The 11960-nt window shown below is 51.8% G+C and overlaps 1 protein-coding gene across 2 annotated transcripts in view; it reads right to left on the bottom strand.

Moving 5' to 3' along the window:
- The window catches only part of Serpine1 (serpin family E member 1), a 10975-nt gene extending 126 nt beyond the window's left edge, over window positions 1–10849 (bottom strand). The window contains exons 1-9 of one of the 2 annotated variants that reach the window (XM_037198316.1): window positions 10674–10849; window positions 9383–9654; window positions 7552–7785; window positions 5856–6050; window positions 4938–5136; window positions 2967–3067; window positions 2775–2861; window positions 1875–1958; window positions 1–1612 (exon numbers count right to left, since the gene is read on the bottom strand). The exon at window positions 1–1612 is cut by the window's left edge and continues 126 nt beyond it. In XM_037198316.1, the coding sequence (XP_037054211.1) occupies window positions 1575–1612; window positions 1875–1958; window positions 2775–2861; window positions 2967–3067; window positions 4938–5136; window positions 5856–6050; window positions 7552–7785; window positions 9383–9653 (1209 nt within the window). In that variant the 5' untranslated portion in view covers window position 9654; window positions 10674–10849 and the 3' untranslated portion in view covers window positions 1–1574. Of the gene's footprint in view, window positions 1613–1874; window positions 1959–2774; window positions 2862–2966; window positions 3068–4937; window positions 5137–5855; window positions 6051–7551; window positions 7786–9382; window positions 9659–10671 lie in introns of both variants that reach the window. The other variant, XM_028894435.2, reaches the window with a different exon arrangement.
- Between the last annotated feature and the right edge of the window lie 1111 nt (window positions 10850–11960).

Below are 11960 nucleotides of genomic sequence, written 5' to 3' on the forward strand. Positions count from 1 at the left end.
TGGGTACAGTGTGTGGCTGTCCAGTGCATAATGAAAAGAGGAAAAAGAGACGGAGGGAGAGGAAGAGAGAGGCAGGAAAACACACTTAGTTGTTGTTTTTTCCGGTGGAGGCATAATGGATGCAGAGTGGCCTGCTATGAGACTGCATTCACGTTACCTTCTTGTGCAGTTTTTCAGGAAATTGGTTTTCTGATCATACCCCCAGCTGAGGAGGCTTTCAAAAATGATTATCTAACTAAGGTGGCTGACCGGGAGCTGGCTGTCTCTTTCATCCCTCCCCCCCCACCCCCCACGTGTCCACTGCTCACATACAGCAGCCGGAAATGACACATTGAAGTGAGTCACCAGTGCGGCTCTGAGTCACCCGGTAATTGGAGAAAGTTCTGTCCTGTTAGGTCACACAGTCCCTTTTGCCATTCTGTTCCTGAATGTATTGGAAAAATGCGAAACCACTTTGCCCTCCCTCAAATCTCTCTCTTCCACCCAATCTTTTCTTCTTCTTCTTCTTCTTCTTCTTCCTTTAACGTGGGCTGCCAAGCATCACCTTGGCAAGGTCCCTAAGGAAAAAAAGCCACGGGGGTGGGAGGGGGAGGGGGGGCGAGTATTGGGGTACGGGTGTGTTGGGCTGCCACTAGGCGGCAGTGTGTAAGCCCCCATCACTGGGGCCACCCGGAGGGGCAGGCTTGCGGAGTGCCGCACCCCTGAGATACAGGAATACAGACCCCAAATAGGACACCGTGTGCCGTGGTTTAAATAAAATGCTTTTTCCTTAACAGTGCTTTTTCTCTCCAACAAGCATACAAGAGGAAGAATGTGATAAATATTCACGCACACCCCTGGCCTCTCCCCTGCACCCCTCTGGGAGGTTGGGGGGATGAAGAGCCAGGCATACACACATCTGACCTTTCTTTTCACTGTTCCCCAAAGAAAAAGAGTTTGTGGGTTGAAAAAAGCTATGTAAACAAGTCACCTACACTCTGAAATAACCTATGCATGCTGTGTCGGGGAGGGCACACAGGGAGCTGGGAGAGGGCTCAGTCCTGGGCAAACCCTTGATCCGTCCATCTGCTGGCCCTGGGAGCTGGGCAAGGTGGTCGTTTCCACAGTGAGCCTTGAGAGAAAGGCAGCGTTTCTTCCTGTAGCCCACGGCCACCCACCCCAGCCATGGCAGACGGGGGCAAGAGGTGGCCACAGCGTGACTGGAACACAAATGACTTTTGCCCAAGCATGCCGAGGGGAAGCCTTGTGGCCCCACCCCACTGGGGCGTCGGTGGGACCCAGGTCCAAAGGCTGAGTGTTAGAAAGATGAGCAGAGAAGATTCTGTGAGGTCTGTGGTCTGGATCACAGACCTTTGTGGAACTGGGGAGTCCAACTCCTAGTGAGGGAGTTCGACTCTTTCCCCTTCGAGGGTCCGAGGTCTGGGAAGCCGGTTGGAAAGATTTACCAGTGTGGGAGTGAAAAGGAAATGCCTCCTTTTTCTCCAGAAAGAGTACTTAAAATAATTCTTTTCTTCCGAGTTCCTGCTTATAAACGTCTCCAGTTTTGTCCCAAGTGAAGGCTTCTCTTCCCGCTCTCAAGGCTCCATCAATTGGCCCATGAAGAGGATTGTCTCTGGGGGAGGGAAGAATCATGCCAGGTGAGAAACTAAGGAGGTGAATGAGCTGCCAGGAGTCACAGCTGCCGTGTGACTAAGCTACAACAGGGGTCCTGGCACTGTGTGGGCTATGACGGGGTGCCGGAACGGAATGGCCCCGAGTTCCAGAATCTTGGCTGAGTCCCTAAAGGCTCAAGGGACATCTACATGGTGGGCAGGTACATACTGACTTTTGAGAGATAGCAGGAAGAGAGGAGAATGTTACGAGGTTCTGCTCACCTGTCGGATTGTGCCGAACCACAAAGAGGAAGGGTCTGTCCATAACCACCTCCTGAGGGGCCATGCGGGCTGAGACTAGAACGGCTGAAAGAGAAGGGACAACATGTTAGGGTGAGCGGGATGTTGTCACTGCTGTAGTCCCAAGAGATCCAGCGACACTAGTCTAGCTGGTGTCAGCACTGGGAAGTGATTTTCAGGTGGTTTAAAAGAAACGTCGTGGGTATGGAACCCAGAGCCTCAGGCATGCTAGAGCAAGAGTGCTACCATTGAGCCACACCCCAGCCCCTCACCGGGGGATTCTAGGCAGGGGCTCTACCACTGAGCCACACCCCAGCCCCTCACTGGGGGATTCTAGGCAGGTGCTCTACCACTGAGTCACACCCCAGCCCCTCACTGGGGGATTCTAGGCAGGTGCTCTACCATCAGGCTACATTCGCTGTCCTTGGTTTTCAGGACAGGGTCTTGCTTTGAACTTGCATCCTTTGGCCTCAGCCTTCTAAGGCATGTACCACACTATCTGGCTTCGGGTGGTTTCTTTGTTCTCTGACTATTGCCCTTAAATTTCGAGACTTCCTCTGAGCCCCGGTTTCCTGTAGGATTTGGTCAAGCTCTATCAATCACAAACATATTTAGGGCTCACTGCTAAGCAAACGTTTTAAATTCACTTCCCCCTACGATTTTCCTTCAGGTTTTCCTTTGGGGTCCTGGTCATATCCTGGGACCTCGGGAGCCATAGACGAGGCAGCAGGGTCCCAGGGGGAAGTGGAGCCATTTTCCACACGGAGGAACAGGTTTGGGGGAGGGTGGTGACTGGGCTTGCTCGGGGCTCCCTCCCTGCAGGGTGACTGCCCCCCCCCCCCCCCCGGGGTGGCGGGCTGACACAAGCAGAGCCCCACTCACCTGTGGAGGACGATGCCACAGTGCCGCTCTCGTTCACCTCGATCTTGACTTTCTGTAGTGCCTGGGCTACAGAGAGCTGCTCTCGGTCTGAAACAGAGAGGAAGGGGAGCGGGGACAGGTTAGCCACCACTCTATCCTCCCCGGGGGACCCTGACCCTCGGAAGCAATGAAGTGAGAGGGTTTATATCTCACCGGAGAGACTTGTAAAGTCGGCCTGGATTGGGCTAAACATGTCCGTCATGCCCAAACTCTCCAGGGGCCCTCTGAGGTCCACCTCAGTCTCCAGAGAGAACCTGTGGGCAGGAGCAGGGAACAGAGTTAGTTTGCCGTCCATCGCTGCTTCTCCCAGGACCTACCAGGTGTCCTCCAGGGCAGTGGGAGAGAGTAGATCCTGTGTTTGCCTTGACACAGATTCTCATGTAGCCCAGGCTGGCCCCAAACTCACTGCATAGCCAAAGATGATCTTGAACTCCAGATCTCCCTGCTTCTACCTCCTGAGTGCTAGGATTTACAGGTGTGCACCACCATGCCTGATTTATGTAGCGCTGAGGTTTGAACCCGGGGCTCCAAACAACTTGGGCAAGCATTCCACCAACTCAACTACTTCCCTAGCCCTGACCTTGAACTTCTCCTCCTCCTGCCTCCTCCTCCCTAGTATGGGATTAGAAGTCTTTGAAATCTTATTTGGCTAGGGGGTCTGGCCTTTTTTTTCCTCCTTGCCAGAAACTTCTAATATTAATGAAACATTGTTCGGTCTTTCCACCCCCTCGAATCCATGACTAATGGCTTTCCCCAAATAAGACAGCAGTTTGAACATAATTGTATTCCGTTTGACTGCAGGAGAGGAACAGGTTCGCGTTCTCCTGCGAGGGGGCTGGAGATAACTGTGGTCTGCAAGCTGTTTCTGAGCAGCTCACACAGTGAGACTTTTGGGGGGGCCCTCTGCTTCCCACCAGGGCATGACTCATTATCTCCATCCTGATGAGGGAGAAAGACAGTAGACGTTCTGTAGCTAAGGCGACTCAATCCCTCTCTTTCTCCAAACCTGACATTAGAGCATCTGGGAGTTTAGGGGAAGCCTGGGCTGGGAGCGTCCCTGTGATTCTGGAATTACCCAGTCACAGCCCTCTCCACCCCTTTCAATTCTGCAGAAGGATTAGGGGAAAAGAAAGAAGAAAAAAATATGTTTTCTTCTTCTTTTTTTTTTTTTTTGAGGGGAGTAGGGGATCGTACCCAGAAGCTGTGGCCACTGCTCTGCCCAGTCTTGGGATTGATGCCTTTCATTGTTAGTGGGTGAGGGAGGGGGTGGGGTGGGAGCAGGAGACATTTACAAATGGGTGTCGAATGATTTAGAAGCTCCTACATGCAGATTTCTCTAGCTCCTCTTTTGGTGTGTCTTATTATTATTATTTTTTTTTCTTTGAAGATGGGGTCTCATGTAATCCAGGAACAGAGTGAGGATGACCTTGAAGCCCTGACTCTCCTGCTTCCAGCCCCCTCATGCTGGGATGACTGGTGTGCACCACCATGCTGGTTTATGGGGTGCTGGGGATCCAATTGGGGGCTTTGGGCGTGTGCACCCAGCCACCTGAGCTGTGTCCACCCCTTTCCCTGCACCCCTCCCCCTTTATGAGGTAGGGTCTTGCTGCATCTAGCCCAGGTTGGCCTTATCGTCCCACGCTGGCCTTTCAAGTGTCAGGATTACAAATTTGTGCCTCCATGCCTGGTCTATGTGGTATTGGGTTCTAACATGGAGCTTCATGCAGGGTAGGTGAGCACTCTACAAACTACACTATATCCTCAGCAGTCTTGTCCCCACAGCCAAGGCTGGTCTTGAACTCACTGTCCTGCCTCAACCTCTCAGGTGTTAGGGCTGCAGGCTTGTGGCACTCTGCTTCACTTAAGCTGACTCTTACTGGGTGGGTATTTGGTGCATGGTCTACGTGGGGATGGGTTTTATAAAAACCTGTCTCCTCTCCAACAGTAGAAACTTTCTCCAAGCATGATGATGAAATAAGAAACCATAATCAAACCCAGGCTAGAAGGTTTCTCGTCAGCCTCCCACACATGTCCCTTCTGGGAAACTCCACTTGGGGACAGTGGCTTTAGGAGGGCTGGTGGATGTCGGATTAGGGTGTTGGCAATTATGCGTGGGTGACTTACTTAGGCAGGATGAGGAGACGAGGCAGTCTGGTCATGTTCCCTTTCCATTGTCGGATGAGCTCAGCATCCAAGATGCTGGTGAGGGCGGAGAGGGGCACTTCCTTCTGGTAGGGCGCCGCGATGAACATGCTGAGGGTTTCGCCGTGGTAGGGCAGTTCCAGGATGTCATAGTAGTGGCCATCAGGAGTGGTGAATTCAGCTGGGAAGAAACCACGATGGCACCTTGGAAATGGCTCCAGCTCATATGGAGTTCTTCCTAGATTTCCTCCTGCTCTCCCTCTAGAAGGCCAAGCTCTCCTCCGTTCTAGTTTTGGAGGTCCTTTAACCATTCTACATCCCTCCTGTTCAAGTGTTTTCCTTTCCTTTCCTTTTTTTTTAAAAACTAGCTATATAGCCGAGGATGGCCTTGAACTTACTCTCGACCACACCTGGCTTATAAGATGAGCCTGGAACCCAGGACCTTACTGTTGCTGGATGAGCTAAGCTGTAACCAACCACACCCTTCCTATCTATGGTCTCCCTCTTGATCTTCACTATTTTCTGTCTGACCCCAGCCACTCATTATCCCCATCCTCATCCTCTAAATCCCAACTTCCCCAGCTTTCCCGAGTCGCTGGGCTTGTTGGCCTCAGGTAGCCATACTAGAAATCCCTCAGGAGAAGAGATGGACTTCATTCACAGTGAGCAGATGTGGGTCTGGGAGACTATCTCCAGTTCAGCTTCATCTAGCATCAAAGAAACTGACATTCCCGCCCCCCCCCCCCTTCTTGAACTATCTCAGTATCTCCTGTTGGGAAGTCATTGCCATCACTTGGGTGTGTCCACCTCCTCTGCCCTCTTCCTCCCTCTGGGAGGGATGCCGGGTGCTGCCCAGGGTCTGTAGGTGTGAGATGTGAGGACTGGGGATCTTGGACTCACTGTAGTTGAACTTGTTGGTCTGAGCCATCATGGGCACAGAGACGGTGCTGCCATCTGACTTGTGGAAGAGGCGGTGGTGGGTGCTGGACGCTGAGAAGGGGGTCTTCCACTGGCCATTGAAGTAGAGGGCGTTCACCAGCACCAGACGCGTCAGATGGTCCACAGCCCCTTTGGCAAGTAAGTCGCTGATCATACCTAAGGGAAAGTGAGGCGGTTAAGACATAAGATGGGGGCTGGAGAGATGGCTCAGAGGTTAAGGGCACTGGCTGCTCTTCCAGAGGACCCGGGTTCAATTCCCAGCAACTACATGGTGGCTCACAATCATCTGAGATGAGATCTGGCGCCCTCTACTGGCCTGTAGGCAAACATGCAGGCAGAACACTAGATATAATAAATAAATACTTAAAAAAAAAGTAAGATGGTTTTAAAGCATCTTTTTAGATGCTTCCCTTCTGTTCCCTGTTCTCAAATGTATGTACATTGAAGGGATACAAAGAGCTCGTGGGGGTTAAATGGATGGATTTGTTTTAAGAGTCTCGGGATGTCTTCCAGCTCAATATTCTCTCCCCCTCCCATTCCTTTCCTTCTGGCTTCCCCCCCCCCTTTATAGTACATTCTAGTCCAGAGCTCACTCCAAAGCCTAGGTTGGCCTTGAATTCATGGTAATCCTCCTGCCTCAGCTTCTCAAGAGCTGGGATGATAAGCACGAGCCACATCCCTGGCTTCATCACATTTTTCTTGGCTCTGGGATCCAGTTCAGCATCAGAATTAGACGCTCCTGCCTTCCCTCACGACACCTCTTCTTTTGGTCCCTAAACTAACAGTCTCGGAGGCACACCCGCGTCATAGTTACTGCTGCTCTTATTGACAGTGATGTCTTTGACATTGGTGTTGTTCATTTGTTTTCAAAAATTATTATTATTATTATTATTATTATTATTATTATTATTATTATGTGTAGGGGGGAAGTAGGAGATGTGCGTGGGTGCGTGCCTGCCAAGTGGAGGTCAGGGAGTGACTTCTGCAGAGTTGGTTCTCTCCTTCCACATTTCCGTGTGGCTTCCAGGAATCAAATTCAGGTCGCCAGGCTCCACAAGAGCCTTTGCTGGTGGAGCCGTCTTGCTGGTCCTAGTGGGGTTTTGGGGGTTGTGGTTGTTATTTGGAGGTGGTAGAGTAGCTGGGACTACAGGGATACTGTATACTGCACTGCATTCGCCTTGAACTGGTTAGTTTTCTTTCTCTCCCTAGAGTTTTGGTTTTGATTTGTTTGTTTGTTTGATAGGATCTTGCTATGAAGCTCAGGCTAACCCCAAACTCACGATCTTCCTACAGGGATGAGCCATTATACCCAGCTCTGAGTGCTCTTATGAAAAAGCCTAACCAAGGCAAATACGGTTTTGGGTTATAGCTCAGTGGTAGAGCACCTGCCTAGAATCCCCCAGTGAGGGGCTGGGGTGTGGCTCAGCGGCAGAGAGATCGCCCAGCATGCATGAGGGCCTGGATCCCATCCTCAGCACCACAGGAGGAAAGGAAAAGGACAAAGTTAGCTATTATACGCTGGTTCTCAAAGCTGTTGCCTTTTCTCCACAAAGAACGAAGCAGAAGGGAGAGCTGAGGATGGGCGCTTTTGACCCCGAATTAATTCCCTCCCTCTGCGTGCGCCCTCGGGACTGGCCTGCCTTCCCCACCCGCTTACCTTTGGTGTGCCTCTCCACCCAGTCATTGATGATGAATCTGGCTCTCTCCACCTCTGAGAAGTCCACCTGCTTCACCGTGGTCCGGAAGAGCTTGAAGAAGTGGGGCATGAAGCCCTGGACCAGCTCCAGGTCCCGCTGGACGAAGATGGCGTCTGCGGTGGTGATCTCGTTCTTGTTCCAGGGCCCCATGAGCTCCTTGGCCAGCCGACGGAGGGCAGGGGCTGTGCTCTTCTCTGCAGAGGAACCAGAGCAGGATCCATTAGGCTCACGTTGAGCCAGGGGCTTTTATCTGGACCAGGTTTCCCAAGGAGGGCCTTGCCTCACCCAGATGGATGGGACTCTTCCATTCCGAGGGAAGTCTCTTTCCAAACTGTAATACTTTTTTCTTTCTCTCTTCTTCTTTCTCACCCTCCCTCCAATTCCTCCCTATTCTCTCTTTCTTTTTTCCTTCCTTCCTTCTTCCTTCCTTCCTTCCTTCCTTCCTTCTTTCTTTCTTTCTTTCTTTCTTTCTTTCTTTTTCTTTCCTTCTTTCTTTCCTTCCTTCCTTCCTTCCTTCCTTCCTTCCTTCCTTCCTTTCTCTTTTTTCTTGTTCATTTTTTTGAGACCAGGTCTCACCCGGCACCTCTGGCCTTGAACTCACAGAGAACTGCCTGCCTCTGCCTCCGGAGTCCGGGACTAAAGGCGTGTGGCACCATGCTGTCTCCGCTCCTTTGTTCTCCCCTCCCCAGCCCTCTCTGAGGAGGGTCTCACGCTGTAACCAGACTCTATGGACTGCTTTGCCCCTCGCTATATAGTCCTAGATGTCTTGGAAGCTAACAGAAGTCCCCCTGCCTTTGCCTCCCCTACGCTGGGATTAGAGGCATACACTACTCTACTCAGCTCTCAATGCAACCCTTTTTGCATGCTTTCACAAAAAGTCTCAACTCCTGTTTTTTTCTTTACGTTAGCATTTTCTTCTCAGTTCTTAAATGATAAGGGTTAGCTTGCTTCCCCCCTCCCCCACCTCGTACCCTTGCAACAGTCTTCCTAGGGGCCTCCCGGTGCTGGGGTGACAAGCCTCAGCCAGCCTGCGGGCTTGGTTCTTCTGTTTGGTGTTGTGACAAGACCTCGCTCTCTATCCCAGCCTGGACTGGAGCTTGCTACGTGTAGCCCAGGCTGGCCTCAAACTCATAATCCTCCTCCCTCGGCCTCCCAAGGGCTGGGACTACAGGTATGTACCACCGTACCTAAGCTAGGCTGTTTGTATAATCATGGTGTTATTAAGTAATTCGTGTTCATAATCCTCTTACATATTTACTCAGCCCGTGTGGTAGGCATTTTTTCAGTTGTCCCCCCCATTTTACAGAAAATAAAACAGAGGTTTACAAGAGTCAAGGTCACAGGTTTTTTGTTTGTTTGTTTTTACAGGTCTCATGTAATCCAGGCTGTTGCTAAACTCAATACATAGTCAAGTATGAGCCTGAACTCCTGATCCTTCCGGCTCCACTTCCCAAGTGATGTAGTTACAGGTGGACACCCCCACCTCCAGTTTGAGTTGGTATTGGGGATGGACCCGGGCTTTGTGCTTGCTAGGTGAGCTATATCCCCAGGGCCAAGGGGATGTAAGCACAGCTCGTATGTTCTGTATCTACTGGCTGGTACACCATGGCCAAGTCAAGGCCGTCTGACCCAGAAGCTAAAGAGAAAATGGGTGGTCCCGGGGCTGCAGTTGGACATGACTGGACTTGGCGATGCCGGAGCCAGCCTCCTCTGCCTTCTCTGTTTGCTCTGGCCCCTAGTCTGAGAGAACCTCCTGACCCTCTCCGCCTCCCACTCTCCCCCATCTCTCACCATTGACTTTGAATCCCATAGCGTCTTGGATCTGCTGCTGGGTTTCCCCTGCTGTGGTCAGCTGCAGCATGGCCAGGACCGAGGACACCCCGTAGGGAGAGAAGACCACATTCCGGTCCTTGGAGGCCTGGACCACATGCTTGAACACTTTGACCCCGAAGTCGGTGGCCTGATGGGCTGTGTGGGACTCTCGGGGATGTAAAGCAGATCCTCTCCCAAGAACCAGAGCCAGGCCCAGGGCGAGGCACGCTAGCGCTGAAGTTATCTGCATCCTAGGATGAATGGAAGAGAATCTGATAAGATGTTTCTGGAAGACTGCCCGGAGCGGGACATGGTGCCTCAGTCATGGACTAGGCTCTCTGTGTTTGTCTCTAGCCTGTAAGAGATCAGTCCGGTAAATTCACATTCATTAAGATCCCATAATGCAATTGGATGATGAGCTCATCCCCTTCTGCCTCCAACCAATTCTTTTAATTTTTTTTTTTTCCAGACAGAGTCTTGACTCAGGGTCCCCTGTTTCAATTCTCCCAAGTGCTGGGATTATAGGCATGCATTACTGCCCATAGGTGCTAACTGATTTTCTACCTGTGGAAATCTTAGAGAAACACCCGATGTATCTCTCTCTCCCCTCTCTGTGGGGTTGAGAGACCTTTGGACAATGACAATTATTCCAGTTGTAATAACTCTTCCTTATCACAGTTCACCAAACTACTGCTCAAGTTAGCAGCATGGAAAAAAAAAAAAATTCTCTGGGGCCCGTAGAACCGCCCAGTGGGTGAAGGCACTTGCCACCTGGCGTGACCCAGAGTTCTATTCCTGGGACCCACAAGGTAGAGAGAGAGCTGACTCCTGAAAGGTGTCCTCTGATTTCCACACTTGAACTGTGACACACGACTGCACACACACACACACACACGCACACGCACACGCACACGCACACACACACACACACACAAATGCAATTTGTAAAGTTTTGGTTTGGTTGTTTTGTTTTCTGTTTTTTTTTTTTTAACTAAAGTTTCTTTGCTAAATTGAGAAGGGGGGGTGCTGGAGAGGGACTGAGGGACGATGTCTTTGCTTCTGGGATCCGGGGTTAGAAGTGGGATTGGACCATCTTTCTCGACCACCTGTGATCCTGGTTGGGCCAGGGCGGACTAAAGGCAGCAGAGTTCCAGAACAGGGTGGGAGAACACGGAGGGAGAACGCGGGCGATGGACCGAGACTTCTGGGAAGGGAAGCTCTCTTCCGTAACTAAGCCCTAGGTGAGGGAGCGAGCTTGCCTCTGTCCTACCTTTCGAAGGCGCCTTGTGATTGGCTCTTCGTCTTGCTTGTTGGCTGTGGCTCAGCTGCGGTTGGCTGCGTCCTGCGGGAGGCGGGTGTGCGGGGTTCCTCCTTCCCAGTGCTCTCCGGGCTCTGCAGCGGCCTGATCCAGCTGTGCTCTGACTTGTGGCTTCAGGCTCCCTTTATACCAGATGTGGCAGGAAATAGATGAACTCATGTTCCAGCCCCACCCACTCTCCAACTCTGGAAATGTCTGGGCTGCCCGCCCGCCCTTCCCCTCCCCGCCCTCCCTCCCTCCCTCCCTCCCAAGGATTTGCTGGGACATGTGTGTGTGTACGTGTGTGAGAGGGCATGAGGGATAATTGAGCAAACCCTGGTTGCCTTAATCGGAACATCCCTGTCCGCTTGCCTTCGGCTGGTCTGTCGTCTCGACCCCTGGTGGTACCACAGAGCTTAGGATGCCTGGTGTCTGGGACTCCCTCGCTTGGTCCTCAGCTTGCAGCAACTCGAGTTGGCCCCTTTCCTTAGAAGAAACCCATCACAGAGGAGCTGTGGACTTTGCAGTGCTGTCCGCCCCGTGTGCACCCTGGGCCTACCTCCAGGAAAAGTCGGCCTGACCTTCCTTTGGGTTTCTGCCCAGTGGCCAGAGGGCATGAAATGTGCCCTGTGATTGTCTGGGTTCTGGTTCCTCTTGGACTTGAGCCCGACAGAGAACTTCAGGCCCTTTCTTGTCTCTCCATGCGCCTTCCAGGCCTGCTGTGAGGCAGGGCCGACTCCCCAGTGGGGCCAGGCTCTCCTGGGTACCCTGAGGGCTCTCTCTCTTTGTCAATAGCCTCCTGTGGCTGGGCTTTGAGGTGTACTGGGTGGGGCGCTGGTGGCTGGATTGGACCAGGGTTTACCATGAATGGGAACAGGGGTTGGCACAGAAAGCCTTGTCAAGGGGCAATGTGGAAGTTTAGCTCCTTGGAGCAGCCTGAGATGACTGAGGGAAAAAGAGGTAGTGTTTTCTAAAGATTTTATTTTTATCATTTATTTGTTTATTTATCTATCGAGACAGAGTCCCATTATGTAGCCCTGGCCAGCCTGGAACTTAATCTGGAGCTCTGGCTGGCTCCCGATTCACAGCGAATCAGTCTGTTTCTGCCTCCAGAGTGCTGACATTAAAGACGGGTGCCACCACATCCGGCTTTACTCTTAAATTTTAATTATCTGTGTATGCGTGTGTCCGTTTGTGGGTATGTGCATGTGAAAGTGGGAGGTGTCAGGTTCCCTGGAACTGGAGTTAGAGGCAGATGTA

Source organism: Peromyscus leucopus, chromosome 23 (assembly GCF_004664715.2).
Source record: "Peromyscus leucopus breed LL Stock chromosome 23, UCI_PerLeu_2.1, whole genome shotgun sequence".
NCBI classification, from domain to species: Eukaryota; Metazoa; Chordata; class Mammalia; order Rodentia; family Cricetidae; genus Peromyscus; species Peromyscus leucopus.